Raw genomic sequence first — 17,744 nt, 5'->3', positions numbered from 1 at the left:
AGCTGAAAAGTAAACTACCTTCTATGATTAAATTGGCACTGAACATCTTGTTGTAACTGAAAAGTTCACCTGTCTCACTGGGATGGCCAAACCATAAACACCATTATCGTCATTTTGCAACTATTCCAGAAGCAGTATCAGTAATCAACAGTTTTATATATAAACAATAATGACATACGAGGAGAGATGAGAAAGGAAGAAAAGAAAATATAGTTATGGCTGAACAATTGAGATACCTCTATCCTTTACCTTCTGTTCTGCTATACTAGGTAAAGGAATTACAATGTAGTAGAGAATTTGAATGCAGGAATTAACATATAACCGAAGAAAATGAAATTGGAACACTTTGTTCAAATCAATGAAATATTGTACATATCTTAATAGAGATTGCTCTAGTAATGCTCTGAGTATGCAATACTTAGCCATCACGAATTCAAATAGCAATTTTATTGCCTGAAATTGATAGTCATCAAGCGGATCTTCTAAAATCACACAACAGATATTGCAAATGATGAGTAGCTGTAAACAGACACACACATGAGGAATAGAAAATCTAATAATCTTTATATCTCTTGATCCTATAGGATGTTCTTTGTGGTCTGCTTATGCTTTTTCCTCACTCTTCTTTGTCTTGTATAATTTAACAAATATAGTTTTGTGCATCAGCCATCAGCATCCAACTTAATGGTAATAATGTAGATTTTCACACGAATCAGCTGTTTCATTCAAAGGCAACATGTAATGTTTAAAACACAGGAATAAAATGTTATTACTTTGTTGTCAGTATGGAAAAATAAATCTATAAATTAAAATAAATTGCCTAATTGATTGCGCTCTTAGTATCTAAACTAATGACGTCAATATAAAATCATTCAATTTCACACGTTTAGAGTCCTTTGGAGAACATCACTCAATGATTCAATTACTTGTTTCCTTTACATAAACATTCAATCTTGTGCAAGTGTAACTGACTATACAAAATTGCATAGTGCATCTTATAAAATGAATACTAGTTATCAATATTTTAATTATATCTAAAAGTTTGTACAGTATAATTAAATGCAAAGATTACAGTTACCAAATAACCAAATCCGATGCAATAGGTTTGAAGGTTCCAAAACCCCATTTTAGGACAGTGATATAAAACCTAGACTCCCATTCTGACAAGAAAGGCCCATATCTGCACTCACTGGTCAAATACCCATTTGACCCACATTTACTTTAAGTACAACCAGGAAGATGAACTTGCTCAACAAAAGTCTTGTGTACCCAATCAGCAGTGCCCTGTGTGTTGCCCATGTCTTGAGAGGCTTAATTAAGCCAGAACAAGGACTGCACACTGACAGAGCTTCACAGCTCCTCGACTTGGATTCAATCCTGTCCTTTGGTGTGGAGTGTGGAGTTCCCAGGTTCTCCCTTGACAGCATGGATTTCCTCCAGATGTTCTGGTTTCCTCACACTTCCCAAGGAAGTATTAGTTTCTAGGTTAATTGCCTATTATAAATTGTTCTTCATGGTGTATGGGTGTGATTGAGACTTATTGGTGTTGAAGGGACTGTTAGGAGTATAAAAAGCAGGATATATGCAAATTCATTATTATTGGTCAGTGTGGACCCAGAGGGCAGAGGACCTGTTTTTATGCTGCATGATTCTTATAAATCTAAACTTGTCTACGAACCTACTAAGAAGATATCCAACAGGCAGTAAAGCCACATTCTCACATTATCAATGGCCTAAGTTTTTTTCAAGGCTTCGGATGTCAATGTTATTCAGCATCATTATGGAATGGAAATACTCAATGAAAAAATTAAAATAAAATTGACATATACCCTACAGACTGATTCACTGGGTAGATCATGTCAGCAACTTCAGGACTTCTGCATTTAGGTACCTTTGCAGAGTTTGGTATGCACTTATGTAGGTAAAAGATGGTGGTCTGACACAGAACTTCCTGTAAAATGTAAATATCAAAAGTGCTCAAAGGGGATATGCAAATGATTAAGAGTATACCATTTATTCATATTAATCCAGATCCAAGCTGAATTGCTTTTTCACAGAACATTTTGTTCAAACTGATATAAAAGAGTTAAGGAAATCAAATTTTCTATCAGCTGAAGTTTTAGATTCGTGGCCTGTAATGATTTCAGCATCTGCCTGCAGTATCAATAGCACTAAATTCAAAGCCCTTCTCCAGGCTTCCAGTTTGACAATGACATTATCATGAACCTTATACTCAAAGCTGTCTTCATTTAGACTGGTAGAATCAGACATGCTTGGTATACCAAGATTCACATGCTGCCTTGATACCTCTGAAATGATAGGAAATAACCCAATACCGCTGTGAAGGCACTTCTGCACTTCTGCCAAAGCATCCAGTGACGTTACATACATGCCTGTATTAAACAAGGCAGTAACAAGATACTCAACTAAGCCATCAGCCAAGGATTGTAAGACCTGTGATCTATAAAGTATTGTGTCTGCAAACCATGAAGAACACTGTTCATCAGTTCCTGGTTTAAAAGTCTTTGCTTCCAATATTAACTGTTTGAGATGCTGAAGACACAGAAGTTCAGTGGCTCCTGCACCAGGAAGTATTTGTCTCTCACGAAGAGCATGGTTTAAACGATATGCACAAGTCCAGAATTGATCTTCCATTGTCTGCAGCTTGCAACTTAAAGGGCTACAAAGCACTACTGAGAGTACAGAAGTTTTAAATGTATTTATCTGCACAGCAATTTTATCTTCCGAGTTTGGTGCATTTTTAGTTTTCCAGAAACATAAATGTGCTCCAGTTCCTACACAATGTTCATTTACTTGTGTAATGTAACTTACAGTGATAGCTCCCATAGCCTCTGCAAAGCCCTGAATCACAGAGTCCTTCACTTCCTGAATTATCAAAATATTTTCTTGCAAACACTTATCCATTAAATGTGGAGATGTTATTCCCTTTACCAGAATTAAATTAATGTGAAATTTATTAAGTATATCTATTGCTATATCTAACCATTCTTCATCTAAACTTTTAACCTTGACAGTCTGCTTAACCACAGTGATATTTGAAATCCTGTTGAAACCTGGATGATGGTACGTTTCAGTTAAATCTCCATTTATAAGTATAGTATGCAGGGGCAAATCTGCCAGACACTTGACAATCATGGATTGCTCTGCTGAGACTAATACAATTAAACCTGGACTAACACAAGAATGGCACTCAGGCAGTCCAGGAAAGAAATACGTAACTAGCTTCCCAACATCCAATTCAGGGAAAGTTCTGCAAGCATTTTCTGCTACTAAATTTTGAGTCTGAATTTTATAGGATTCTACTGCCAACTGCATCATCTGCTCATTTCCATGGCTCAATGATAAAGCCAGAGCTGTAAAATTGACATAGTCAGATGTAGACAGAAAGGAATCCATTTGAAAACTGCTTGATGAAGTCAGCAAAGTTTCTTCTTGTTTCTTGCTTTCAGGCGTTGTGAAGTACCGGCTCATCTTTACTTTTGATTTTAATTCTTTGTGCATTGAGCTTTCCCTACATTGGTCTGAAGAGGCACATGCAATTATACGACTTGAAAAACACCCCACATTGTTTTTTGTGGAATTGCCTTGAATTGAAATTGTTGTCTGCGTTGTTCCCTTTACTACTGAATACATTTCATCCAAACATATACTAGACTTAGACAAAGTACATGATTTACTTGTTTGTGACTTCTGTTGACAGCAGGAGACTTTTAAAATGCTATCAATGGGTATCTGATATGATTTTAGAACCTCAAAGCAATGTTCTAGTGCTTCATACATCACAGATACTATGACAGGAATGGGAATGTCTTGTCTTATACAATTTAGGACAGCTTTACTCCAAGATCCAGCAAGGAAAAGCAGGGTGGTTGTTCCCAATTTGTATTGCTTGTATTGTGTTTGTACAGCTTCATTCAATAACTGTCCAACTGGACAATCCAGCTGTAGATTTTCCAGAAGTCGGAATGCAGAACAAATCACAGCTGTTTCTCCAGTGGTGTCATCCACAATGAACTTGTAGCACCTTTTAGAGCCAAGAAATGTTCTGCCTAATGCAGCCAGTACTGAGATCTGCTCCAGACCCAAGTGTGATTTCTTGTTGGGTAACCTGTCTTGCATTCCAAAACACTGTTAAAAGAAAAAATCAAAAATACTTGACAGTCTTATAATAATTTTGTAAATTTAACCATCTTCTATGAAATGCTCAAAAGTTCAAAATTCAAAGTAAATTTATTATCCAAGAACATGTATGTCTACATTTTGTTTCTGTAATACTGAGATGCTCAGTAAAAATACTTTAAAAGTAATAAACTTTAATACTGTGTAATTTGTCTAGTTCAAGGCCATTCATTTCCACCTTTGGGACACAGCCTGTATCTATTCAAGTCCTCATCCACACTCTGCCTATTACTAGACTTGACTACTCTTCCACACTCCCGTCTAAACTACCTCTTTCTAAGTTCTAATTTTGTCCATTAGAACTCTTTAATGTTCAGGACCAAGTTCAGTCTTGCTCATCTATCACCTTTGTAAAGTGGCTGTCAAAACTTCTTTTCAACCTCATTTTTAAAATTTCATCATCAACTTGTCTCTGCTTCAGTTATATAACTCTTCAAGATGCCCATGCTCGTTTGTGGAATCCCTGAATTTAATCATTCCATTTGTCTCTGTATTCACAGCTGACAAATTCCTAAAATCCAAATTTCAATCCCTATGTCTTTCTTCCTCACTCACCTCTATTCAGTCTATCTTTTTGAGTTTTTAGTTATTTGTTCTGTGTGGTTCTATATCAAATTTTGATTGATAACACTCTAATATGTCTTGCAATGTTAAAGGCATTATGAAAATACATAATTTTGAAACAGCTTCCACCATCTGTGATGATAGCCCAACCATCATATTAACTTGGTGCTAAAGTTGTAGCTTTGAATAAGTAGAACAAATGACCTAAACCATAATGTCTACAATATCCAAAATAAGACCAGAGCAGGGGTGATAATCTGTAATGAGCAACCAATTGGGGAAAACTAATAAGAACAAAAATTACACAAGCAAATCTATTAAAGAAGCAAATTGCACCCAGCAATTGGCGATTTCAATCATCTCAATTAATGCATCAAGTGATGAGCACATGATTTTTTTTCATAACTCCTTGTTCAAAGTCTCCTAGATGAACAAGACAAAGAGAATAACTTGCAATGTGATTGTTTCATTAATGTTGAAAAACAACCAAACGTCCCAAGTACTTAATAGGAACAATACCAATAAATACATTTTTGATACACTACCAAGATGTCACAACACATATCCAATTAAACTTCTTTGTCCAAGTAAAGAAGGATTTTCAGATTTTTGTAGAAAGGCAGCTGTAAGCTTAGCCACCAAATTACAGAGATAGAAATTGGGAACATGGAAGATGTCAGAACTGGAGGAGATCAGCAGACCAAAGCTAGAAATTAAAAATAACAGAGAGCATTGGATAATTTTTATACAATGACAGGGATGGCTTAAAATTATGCATTGACAGATCACTAGCAAATAAAAGGGCAATGGGTAAACTTGACTTGTTGTAAATTAATATGTAGGTATAAGAGTTTTAAATGAACACAATTTTAATATACTGAAAGATGAAAAGAATTTTGCAGTGGATACAAGAAGAGGTAACAAAGGCATGGATGAAAATTTTAGAAATAGATGGAGCTGGATGTGATATAAGTAGAGACCAATCTGAATGGTCTATATAAATGGCGAGAAACTCTTTTTAAGGTTAGGACACCGTTGCAAATGGTTTTGCTCAATTTCAAAGGGGAGCAATGGGAAGCTATCACACCTATTAAGCTCAGGGCATTGGAGTTCTATTCCATTTTAAAGTCATCTGTAAGGAGTCTCTATGTCCTCCCCGAGGAAAGTGTGGGTTCTCTCCAAGCTCAAAGACGTACTGGTTAGTACGTTAATTAGTCATTGTAAATTGTCCCGTGATCAAGCTAGGGTTAAACTGGGGATTGCTGGGCAGCGCGGCTCGAAGGGCTGGAAGGGCCTATTCCATGCTGCATCTCAATAAATAAATACATACATACATACCTCGATTTGGAAGAAATACTTGCTTTTCAAATATTGGATAGCAAGAAAAGTACATCATAAATAGTTTATGTTGGAAGGACTAGGTCTAGGGGATATTGGTGGATGGAACCAAGTGTAACCATTTGTAACATAGAGGAGTACAGTACTAGAAAGGTCATTTTCCCTATAGTGTTATGCTGATCTCGATGCCAATTAATACTAAATGTCCTCCTGTATATTATTCATATTTCTCAAATCCATTCATATTCATTAGTCTATCTAAAAGCCTCTTAAATGCTATCAGACCAGATGATTCCACCATTAGCCCTGGTATCTCTTCCATACACATTCAACTCTCTGCAAAAAAATCCTGCCCTCATGTCACCTTTAAACTCCTCCCTCCTAACCTTAAAAGCATGTCCTCTGGTACTTGAAATTCCTACCGTGTGAGGAACAAGGTTCTGTCTATCCTATTTATGCCTCTTGTAACTTTAAAACCCTATATCAGCCCACCTCTTAGCCTATAACGCTATAAGGTCATAAGACAAAGGAACTGATTTAGGCTATTCAGCCCATCAAGTCTGCTCAACATTTTCATCATGGCTAATCCATTTCCCTCTCAACTCTATTCCACCATAAGACTGCTCTAGGGAGAATAACCCAAGTTTCTCCAATCGTTCCTCATAGATCTTGGGTAGCATCTTGGTAAACCACTTTTGGAGCCTCTCCAGTCTACTTCCTACAATGAGTCAATCAGAACTGCATGCAATACTCCATTCTGACCATGCCTTCCTTATTCTTACTTTCAATAGCCTTCTCAATGAAGGCAAGCATTCCATTTACTTTATTTACCACTGTATCCATTTGCGTAGCCTATTTCAGTGAAACATGGGCCTGGATCGCAAGATCCCTTTGTACATCAATACCATTAAGGGGTCTATCATTATATGTATACCTTCTCCTTTCACTTGACCTCCCAAAATGCAACACCTTACACAGGCCAGATTAATCTCCATCTGCACTTCTCTGCCCGTGTCCATAATTGATCTAATATCCAGCTGCATTTTTTGGTACAACTTCACAGTGTCCATACCTCCAAATATCTTGATGTCATCCACAAACCTGCAAATCCACTCAACAATATTTTTAGAATATATTGTTGGGTGGATTAGTGTGTGTGTGGAAAAAGGGAGAAGGTTCTGAAAAAAGAATACAGGGAGTTAGGAAGGGAGTTGAGAAGCAGGACCTCAAGGATAGTAATCTCAAGATTGCTCCTGTGCCATGTGACAGTGAGAACAAGAATAGAGTGAGGTGGTAGAAAAATGCATGGCTGAAGAATTGGAGCAGGGGGCAGGGATTCAAATTTCTGGATAATTGGGACCCCCCCTGGGACAGGTGGGATCTGTACAAAAGGGACGCGTTGCACTTGAATCCGAGGGGGATCAATATGAGACCATAAGATATAGGAGCAGAAGTAGGCCATTCGGCCCATCGAGTCTGCTCTGCCATTCAGTCATGCCTGATCCAATTCTTCCAGTCACCCCAACTCCCCTGTCTTCCCCCCATACATTTTGATGCCATGGCTAATCAAGAAACTATCTACTTCTGCCTTAAATGCACCCAATGCCTTGGCCTCCACTGCCGCCCGGGGCAACAAATTGCACAGATTTACCACCCTCTGACTAAAGTAACTTCTCCGCATCTCTGTTCTAAATGGATGTCCTTCAATCCTGAAGTCGTGACCTCTTGTCCTAGGCTCCCCTACCATGGGAAATAACTTTGCCAGATCTAATCTGTTCAGGCCTTTTAACATTCCGAATGTTTCTATGCGATCCCCCCTCATTCTCCTGAACTACAGGGAATACAGCCCAAGAGCTGCCAGACGTTCCTCAAACAGTAACCCTTTCATTCCTGGAATCATTCTCGTGAATCTTCTCTGAACCCTCTGCAATGTCAGTATATCCTTTCTAAAATAAGGAGCCCAAAACTGCACACAATACTCCAAGTGTGCTCTCAGGAGTGCCTTATAGAGCCTCAACATCACATCCCTGCTCTTATATTCCGTACCTCTAGAAATGAATGCCAACATTGCATTCACCTTCTTCACCACCAACTCAACCTAGTGGTTAACCCTTAGGGTACCCTGCACAAGGACTCCCAAGTCCCTTTGCATCTCTGCGTTTTGAATTCTCTCTCCATTGAAACAATAGTCTGCCCGTTTATTTCTTCCACCAAAATGCATGACCATACACTTTCCAACGTTGTATTTCATTTACCACTACTTTGCCCATTCCCCTAAACTATCTAAGTCTCTCCGCAGGCTCTCCCTTTCCTCAACATTCCTCATTCTATCATTGTATCATCAGCAAATTTAGCCACAAATCCATTAATCCCATAGTCCAAATCACTGACATACATCGTAAAAAGCAGTGGTCCCAACACCAACCCCTGTGGGAACTCCAATGGTAACCGGCAGCCAGTCAGAATAGGATCCTTTTATTTGCACTCTCTGCTTTCTGCCAATCAACCAATGCTCCACCCTTGCTAGTAACTTCCCTGTAATTCCATGGGCTCTTATCTTGCTAAGCAGCCTCATGTGCGGCACCTTGTCAAAGACCTTCTGAAGATCCAAGTACACCACGTCTACTGCATCTCCTTTGTCTACCCTGGTTGTAATTTCCTCAAAAAATTGCAGTAGGTTAGTCCAACATCTATTTTTCAGACAATCCCCCCTCTTCACTCCTTCCTTCCTATTTATAAAAGAATGTGTGATAGAAGAAGTTAAGAGGGTGATGTGTTTCAAGTCATGGTTATATATCTGCACTCCTGATTTTGGGCCATTCACCGCAGAGACCAGAACCAATGTATTTTGTAACTTCAAGTACTAATAGAACATATACAGTAAATGGCAGACTTCAGGGGTGTTGACATATAGAGGGACCTAGTGGTGCAAGTTCATAGCTCCTTGAAAATCACCACACAAGTGGATAGTGAAGAGAAGAGGATATTTGGTATGCTTGTCTTCATAGGCTGAGGCACTCAGCTGAGTGTCAAATCATTGCTGAAACCACACTTGGAGTGTTGTGTGTACTTCTGGTTGTCACTCCATAGGAAACACATGGTAGCATTTGAAAGAGTACTTAAGAGATCTTGCAGATGCTGGAAATCCAGAGCAACACACAAAAAATGCTAGCGAAACTCAGCAGGTCAGGCAGCGTCTATGGAACTGAGTAAATGTTTCTGGCTGAGACCCTTCATCAGGACTGCATAGGAAGGGAGAGGAAACCAGGATGAGAAGGTGAGGACAGGGAGGAGGAGAAGCTTGAAGGTGAGAGGCTTTGCCAGGTGGGTGGGAGAGAGGGAATGAAGTAAGAAGCTGGGAGGTGATTAGGTGGAAAAGGCAAAGGGGCTGGAGAAGGGCTAATCTGAGAGGTGAGGAGCAGGGAAGGAGGAGAGACACGAGGGGAAGGTGATAGGCAGGTGAGGAGAAGAGGTAGGCGACGAGAGTGGGGAAACAGAGGAAAAGAGGGAGGGGAAAAATTACCAGAAGTTGGAGAAATCGATGTTCATGCCATCAGGTTGGAGGATACCAGGACGGAATATGAGGGGTTACTCCTCCATCCTGAGAGTAGCCTCATTGTGGCAGAAGAGGAGACTATGGAGCAACATGTCAGAATGGTAGTGGGGATTAGAATTGAAATGGTGGGAAACTGGGAAATCCCACTGTTTGCTGTTGGAGCTGAAATGCTTGACATCGTGATTCCCCAATCTATATCAGGTCTCTCCAATGAAAAGGCGGCCACATCAGGAGTACTGAATATAATAGATGACCCCAACTAATTTACATGTGAAGTGTTGCCTCATCTGGAATGACTACTTGTGGCCCTGAGTGGCAGGTGTAGCACTTCTGCCGCTTGCAGGGATAAGTGCTAGAGGGAGATTAATGGGGAGGGATGATTGGACAAAGGAATCGCAGAGGCATTGATCCATGCGGAAGGTGGAGGTAAAAATGTATTTGGTAGTAGGGTTCCTTTGAAGATGGCAGAAGCTGTGGAAAATGATGTGTTGGATATGGAGGCTCGTGTGGTGGTTGATGAGGACAACAGAAATTCTCTCAGTTAAGGCGGTGGGAAGATGGGATAAAGGCAGCACCAATGGTGGAGGAAGGGAACTGAGAAAAGGGAATGGTATCTTTACAGGAGACAGGGTGGGAAGTGGTATCGTCAAGATAGCCACAGGAATCAGTGGGTTTATAAAAGATGTCAGTGTAAAGTTCGTCTCCAGTGATGGAGACAGATCGAGAAAGGGGAAATAGGCGGCAGAAACGTACCAAGGGGCAGGGTGGAAGTTGGAAGCAAAGTTAATGAAATTAACAAGCTCAGCATGGGCAGATAAAGCAGCACCAATGCTGTCTTAATTTACCAGGGAAGGCTTGGAACATGGACTGTTCCACATAGTCAACGAAAAGGCAGGAATAACAGCAGCCCATGGGTACACCCCGAGTTCACAGAAAGTGGAAGGAGCCAAAGGAGAAACTGCTGAGGGCGAGGACAAGTTCCCTGATTAATCAGGATGTACCCTACAATAAAGGGCTTCACTTATACGGAGATTGAACAGGCTGGGTTTATTCTCAATAGAAATTAGGAGGGCTAGGGGGTGGTCACCGAGGTTTATAAATTCGAGGAGCTCAGATAAATTAAATAGTCAGGCTTTTTCCTTGGGTGGGAAAACTAGAGGTTCTTGGTTTATAGTGAGAGGAAAGAAATTTAAAGATGATTGAGGGGCAAGTTTTCGAAACGGAGGGTGGTAGTTATAAGAAATACAGATGATAGAAGCGTTTACAGCGTTTAAAAGACAAGTAGATAGGAAAGGAATAGACGGATACAGGTCTAATGCAAACAAATGGGATTAGCAGCACGGTCGGCATGGACGAAGTGCAGACTGAAGGATGCATTTCTGTGCTGTATAAGTATATTATCTATGATTATGCTTAATTCTGGGTCTGGCAATGACACTCATTCCATCAGTTTATCCGTGATTAGGTAGCTCTCGAAGAACATCGGGCGGCGGTTGTTAAAGCACATTGGGAATCGAATGACTGTATGCCAGACATAAGGTTTAGATTCCATTTTCTCCCCTCTCAGCAGGAATTTAGTGTGGCATCCTTTAAATACCAAGAAGACGCGTGGATCTGCTTTCCTGATAACTAGAACTCCTTCAGCTCATTACACACTCACGGATTAACTAAAACGAGCAATATTTCGGAGGGTGGATCCGCACTTGCCCAGCTCACGTTACCTGCCGGGAACAGGCCGCCGGCTCCATCTGACGCGGTACCGCGAACAACAGCCGCCCTCTCCAGCACAACTGCCTTTTAAAAATACGGAAATGACGCAAACAAACTTTTGCATATATTCCAATTCACTGTCGTTGTATTAATTAATACCAGCACATAAAAATCGACCAAAATAGGAATCTTATTTTCAACGATACGTTTTGTAATTTTTTAAAAAGCACTTTCCTATAAGCGCATGCGGACTAATTAGAGCGGCAGTTTGAGCGGGTTGCTGAGATACGGAGCGAGCGGTTCCCGCGCAACCAAACATGATGTCATTGACTAGTCTCAAAAACGATTGGTTTAAGGATGTACGTCATCACGGGATTAATACCGACTCTTATTTCAGGATGGCCAGGTGGAGTGTCAGTTACAGTGACGTCAGGAGCGCCCGCCCTGACTGTTGACCATATCGTGATTTGTCTGGGAAACTAAGTAAGAGTTTGTTTACGTTGGAGAGGAAGCAGTTGGTGGAAGATTACAACGTTTACAGCTTGTTTTAAACAGTTTAATTGTACGGCTTTGAGCAATGGTAAGTATCTTACAATAATTTATTCTTAAACATAACTTATTGATTGAGCCGAATAACATGCTTTTATTTTCTCAAGAAATTCTGCAGATGATGGCAATCTAAAGCAACACACACAAAATGTTGGAAGAGCTCGGAGGTCAGGCAAGCACCTATGGATACGAATAAGTAGTCGGCGTTTCGGGCGGAGACCCTTCGGGACTAGAAAGGAAGGGGAAAGACACCAGGATAAAAAGAGGATAGTTGATAGGTGATAGGTGAAGCCAGGTGGGTAGAAAGTTAAAGGGCTGGAGGGGAATGAATCTGATAGGAGAGGAGAGTGGACTATGGGAAAAAGGGAAGAGGGAGGGGCGCCAGGGGGAGATGATCAGCAGGTGAGAAGAGGTAAGAGGCCAGAGTGGGGATTAGAAGGAGGGAAAGGGAAAATAACTGGAGGGAGAAATAAATGTTCAGGCCATCAGGTTGGAGGCTACCCAGATGGAATACACGATGTTGCTCTTCCATCCTGAGAGTGGCCTCATCATTGTAAAAGAGGAGGCCACCAATATCAGACCCCAACAGGTATCAGAACTGGAATAGGAATGGGAATTAAAATGGTTGGCTACTGGGAAATTCTGCTTTTTCCGGATAGAGCAGAGGTACTTGATAAAGCAGTCCCCCAATTTATGACTGGCCTCACCAATGCAGAGGAGAGCACATCGGTTGCACTGGATACAGTAGATGACCCCAAAAGATTCGCAGGTGAAGTGTTGCCTCACCTGGAAGGACTATTTGGGGTCCTGAATGGAGGTGAATGGGTAGGGGTACTTTTGCCACTTGCAGGGGTAAGTGCCAGGAGGATGAATAGTGGGGAGGGACGAATTGACAAAGGAATCAAAAAGAGACCAATGCCTGTGGAAAATGGGGAGTGGGCAGAGGGGAGGTAAAGATGTGTTTGGTGGTATGATGGTGGAAGTTGCAGAAAATGATGTGTTTGATGCAGAAGTTAGGACAAGAGGAACTCTATCCCCATTAAGGCAGTGAGAAGATTTTGTCGATGAGTAAATGTGTGTTGAAAAATTAGTAAAAACTGCAAATGCTTGAAATCTAAAAGAAAGAAAATGTAGGAAACAAGTCAAACAACATCTGTGGAAAACGAAATGTGGTTTACGTTCTGATGAAGGGCCTTGGACCGAAAACGTCAACTCATTTTCTCTTTCCACAAATGGTACATGGCTGGTTGTGTGTTTCTAGCATTTACTGTTTTTTTAAAAATTGAAACTCTGGGTTAATAGCGCGAATTGTGATGTATTTGACAGATGGGTCTACACAGCTACAATTTGAAATCGCTTTACTTCACTGGGTGCAATTTAGGGAAAAAAGGTTTTTTATATAAAATATGTAATATTTATTGTAGAAACGAGGTTTAGTTAGTATTTGTGGGAAGAATTTGGTTAAAAATACCTTTGCAAATTTTCAAAGAACGAAAAAGCCTATTTCTAATCATAGGGACTAGATAGGAAGCCTTCTGAATTTGCAGTTACTGAAAAGATCAAACAGATTCAAAGTCAAAATTTAGCTAATTGTAATACAAATGAAATAAATAGCCCCTGTTAAATAAAACCTGACTTTGTGGCAAGTTAGCCATAACGGTTCTGTGCAATGAATGCCAGCTGTATAAATTTTTCAATTTGTTTATTCTCATTGTACATAAAGTTCCTAGCTAAAGAATTTAAAAAAAAAATTTCTTGCTGACTTAACTGATAGAAAAGTCTGCAGGTGTATTGTCACAGATTATAATAATTTTACTGAACTAATAACTAAGAGAATACAACAGTTGATAAATGTAATTTTCAAAAGAAAGTATTATAATGAAGAGCTGTTCTCAAAGTCAAAAGGCCTGCCATTCCATATCAGGACAGGCCGACACTTCCCTTTCAGCTGCTCTTGGGGTGAACTCGTAAGCTACTTGAAATCATTGAATATAAACTTTTGGCTGCAACCTGCCCCAAGTAATCGTGTGAAGTCCATTTCTTTATCATCGCAGTACTATTCAATCTATTTAATATACGTAATTTATTTACTTGTTTATTTATTATTATTTTCTATTTTATTTATCTTTTTCTCTGCTAGATTATGTATTGCATTGAACTGCTGCTGCTAAGTTAACAAATTTCACATCACATGCTGGTGATAATAAACCTGATTCTGATTCTGGTCTCAGGAGTGTGAGAGCCATCCCACATCAACAGCCTGACTGCCAAGGTTCTTTTCAATGATTTCGCTCTGGATCTCTTCAATGATTTCAAGTTCCCTGGCCCCCCTCATCTTATTTGCACTATGGATGTCCAGTCCTTGTACACCTCCATCCCCCACCAGGAAGCCCTCAAAGCTCTCTGTTTCTTTCTGGACACCAGACCCAACCAGTTCCCCTCGACTCTTAATAATTTCTTCTTCTCACTCTTAATAATTTTTCCTTTGGCTCCTCCCACTTCCTTCAAACAAAAGGTGTAGATGGGCACTCGCAAGGGTCCCAGCTATGCCTGCCCTTTTGTCGGCTATGTGGAACAGTCATGTTCCAAGCCTACACTGGTGTCCGTCCCCCACTTTTCCTATGCTACATCGATGACTACGTTGGTGCTGCTTCCTGCACCCGTGCTGAGCTCATCAACTTCATCAACTTTGCCTCCAACTTGCATCCTGCCCTCAAATTTACCTGGTCAATTTCTGACACTTCCCTCCCCATTCTCGATCTCACTGTCTCTATCTCTGGAGACAGCTTTCCTACTGATGACTATTATAAATCCACGGACTCTCACAGCTACCTGGATTATACCACTTGCCACTGTGTTACTTGTAAAAACGCCATCCCCTTCTCTCAATTCTTCCGTCTCCACCACATCTGCTCTCAGGATGAGGCATTTTATTCTAGACTGAAGGAGATGTCCTTTTTCGAAGTAGGGGGCTTCACTTCCTCCACCATCAACAGTGTCCTCAACCATCTCTTCCATTTCATGCATGTCTGCCCTTACCCAATCCTCCTGCCACCCTACCAGGGATAGGGTTCCTCTTGTCCTCACCTACCACCCCACCAGCCTCTGCGTCCAGCACATAATTCTGCCGCCATCTCCAACGGGATCCCACCACCATGCACATCTTTTTCTTCCCCCTGCCCCCCACTTTCTGCTTTCCACAGGGATCACTCCCTACATGACTCCCTTGTCCATTCATCCCCCGCCACTGATCTCCCTTCTGGCACTTGTCCTTGCAAGTGGAACAAGTGTCACATCTGCCCCTACACCTCCTCCCTCACTACCATTCAGGATCCCAAACAGTCCTCCCAGATGAGGTGACACTTCACCTATGAGTCTGTTGGGGTCGTATACTGTGTCCAGTGCTCCCAGTGAGACCTGAAGTAGATTGGAAGACCGTTTCGTCAAGCACCTTGCTTCCGTCCACCAGAAGAAGCAGGATCTCCCACTAACCACCTATTTTAAATCCACTTCCCATTCTCATTCAGTGTATCAATCCATGGCCTCCTCCACTCTCGTGATGAGGCCACAGTCATGTTGGAGGAATGACACCTTATATGGGTAGCCTCCAACCTGATAGCATGAACATCGATTTCTCGAACTTCTGTTAATTCCCCCCCCCACCCCTAATGGCCTCTCCTTCACCAGTCCCCATCATCTTTTCCCGCTCTCACCCCATCTCCTTGCCTGCCCATTGCCTCCCTCTAGTGCTCCTCCCACCCTTTTCTTACTTCCATGGCCTTCTATTCACATCTATCAGACTTCCCCGTCTCCAGCTCTGTTTCTCTTTCACCAATCAACTTTCCAGCCATTTACTTCATCACCCGCCCCCCCAGTTTTATCTGTCACCTTGTGCTTCTTCCTCACCTCCCCCACCCTTTAAAGCTACTCATCGTTTTTTTCTCCAGTCCTGCCGAAGGGTCTCGGTCCGAAATGTCGACTGTACTGTTTTCCATAGACGCTGGCTGACTTGCTGAGCTCCTCCAGCGTTTTGTGTGTGTTGCTTGGATTTCCAGTGTCTGCAGATTCTCTCTTGTTTGTGACTGCCAAGGAACTTTAGAGCAAGGAATTTTATTTCATGTGATTATCTTCAGTCCTTTATAGATATGTGTTGTAAACCACAAAAGGATAATCTTCTCTTGAAGCACAAAAAAGAATATTTCCACCGTGATGGATGTCACCATTTAGCAAATTTGATCACCCCACATGCTATGGGACCAAAAGTAGGCCTTTCAGTGCACGTACCTGCCTCTGGACGAACTGACTGCGCTTGTCAGGAGTCAGAGAACGTTTCGGGAGAGCAGTGTCATGTGCTTCACTGAGACTTGGCTGCACGAGGACATACCCGATCAAAGCGTTTCCATAGAGGGCTTCCAGACCGTTCGAGCTGACTGGAATTGCACTGAGAGCGGTAAGCGTAAAGGAGGAGGGCTGGCGGTTCTGGTAAATAACAGATGGTGCAATCCTGGGCATATTACGATCAAGGAACATGTCTGTAGCCCGGATATTGAACTTTTTGCTGTTGGACTCCGGCCATATTATTTGCCAAGGGAAATCTCGCGTGCAATTGTGGTTGTTGTGTACATCCCTCCCTCTGCCAACCCAATGTCGGCGTGTAACATCATTTACACCATCATAGCCAGATTACAAACCCAGCACCCGAGTGCCCTCATGACCATCTCGGGTGACTTCAACCAGGTTACCATGGCTAGAACACTGCCCAACTTCACGCAGTATGTGAGCTGTACAACCAGAGGGGAGAGGACTCTGGATTTGATGTACACTAACATTATGCATACAGCTCCTCTCCCCTCCCCCTGCTGGGAAGGTCAGATCACAACCTGGTGCATCCTGCTACGTGCCTCTGGTGAAGAGTAAACCTGCAACCTCGAGGACAGTGAGAAAATGGTCGGAGGAGGCTTATGAGGCGCTCCAGGGTTGATTTGAGGTGACAGACTGGCAGGCACTCTGTGTGAGCCACATGGAGAGGATATTGATGGGCTCACAGAGTGCATCACTGATTACATCAACTTCTGCGTGGACTGCAATGTTCCGACAAGAACTGTCCTTTGTTATTCAAATAACAAGCCATGGGTGACAAAGGACATTAAGGACATCCTGAATGTTAAAAAGAGGGTGTTTAGAGATGGAAATAGGGAGGAGCTGAGGGCAATATAGAGTGACCTGAAAGCACTCTACTGAAAGCCAGGATCAGGGAGGCTAAAGACAGGTACAGGAGCAGAAACTCCAGCAGAACAACATGAGAGCGATCTGGAGGGGGATGAGGACCATCACTGGGTTCTGGCAAACTAGCAACAGAGGAGCAGAAGGCAGTGTGGTCAGGGCCAATGAACTTAACCTGTTCTTTAACAGATTTGACATTGTGGCCCCTGCCCATCCCACACGAGCCATCTGTTGTCGGCCCCCAACCAACACATATTCCACTCTCCCCTCCTACCCCTCCTGCTCTCATGACTATACCCCTTCCCCACACGAAACCACCACAGTGGGCTTCACAGCTGAACAGATGAGAAGACAGCTGAAATGTCTCAACCCAAGCATGGCTGCAGGACTGGATGGTGTCAGTACCAGGGTGCTCAAAGCCTGTGCCCCTCAGCTATGTGGAGTACTTCGCCATGTATTCAACCTGAGTCTGAGGCTCCGGAGGGTTCCTGTACTGTGGAAGACGTCCTGCCTCGTCCCTGTGCCGAAGACGCCGCGCCCCAGCAGCCTCAATGACTACAGTCCGGTGGCATTGACCTCCCACATCATGAAGACTCTGGAGAGA

The 17,744-nt window shown here is 42.0% G+C and overlaps 2 protein-coding genes across 2 annotated transcripts in view; one reads left to right on the top strand and one right to left on the bottom strand.

The window, feature by feature from the left end:
* Positions 1-309: 309 nt before the first annotated feature.
* Positions 310-11,437, bottom strand: bbs12 (Bardet-Biedl syndrome 12). The gene is made up of 2 exons (XM_063045064.1): positions 11,380-11,437; positions 310-4,149 (listed from the first exon to the last, which is right to left on the bottom strand). The coding sequence occupies exons 1-2, from the start codon at positions 11,404-11,406 to the stop codon at positions 2,068-2,070; spliced, it is 2,109 nt and encodes a 702-aa protein (XP_062901134.1). The 5' UTR covers positions 11,407-11,437; the 3' UTR covers positions 310-2,067.
* A 352-nt stretch (positions 11,438-11,789) lies between these two features.
* Positions 11,790-17,744, top strand: part of cetn4 (centrin 4) — a 30,489-nt gene continuing 24,534 nt past the window's right edge. Inside the window, exon 1 of the mRNA XM_063045063.1 lies at positions 11,790-11,948. Coding sequence (XP_062901133.1) covers positions 11,946-11,948 — 3 coding nt within the window. The 5' untranslated portion in view covers positions 11,790-11,945. The remainder of the gene's footprint in view (positions 11,949-17,744) is intronic.

This window comes from Mobula hypostoma, chromosome 4, assembly GCF_963921235.1.
Source record: "Mobula hypostoma chromosome 4, sMobHyp1.1, whole genome shotgun sequence".
Lineage (NCBI taxonomy): Eukaryota > Metazoa > Chordata > Chondrichthyes > Myliobatiformes > Myliobatidae > Mobula > Mobula hypostoma.
Note: the sequence above shows the minus strand (reverse complement) of the source record. Positions and strands in the feature narration are given on the sequence as shown.

Excerpts from the sequence above, each read along its gene's own strand:
- bbs12 (XM_063045064.1), bottom strand. The coding sequence starts at position 11,406 with ATGGAGCCGGCGGCCTGTTCCCGGCAG. Across the intron at positions 4,150-11,379 it reads CGGCGGCCTGTTCCCGGCAG|TGTTTTGGAATGCAAGACAG; the intron begins GTAACGTGAGCT and ends TTCTTTTAACAG.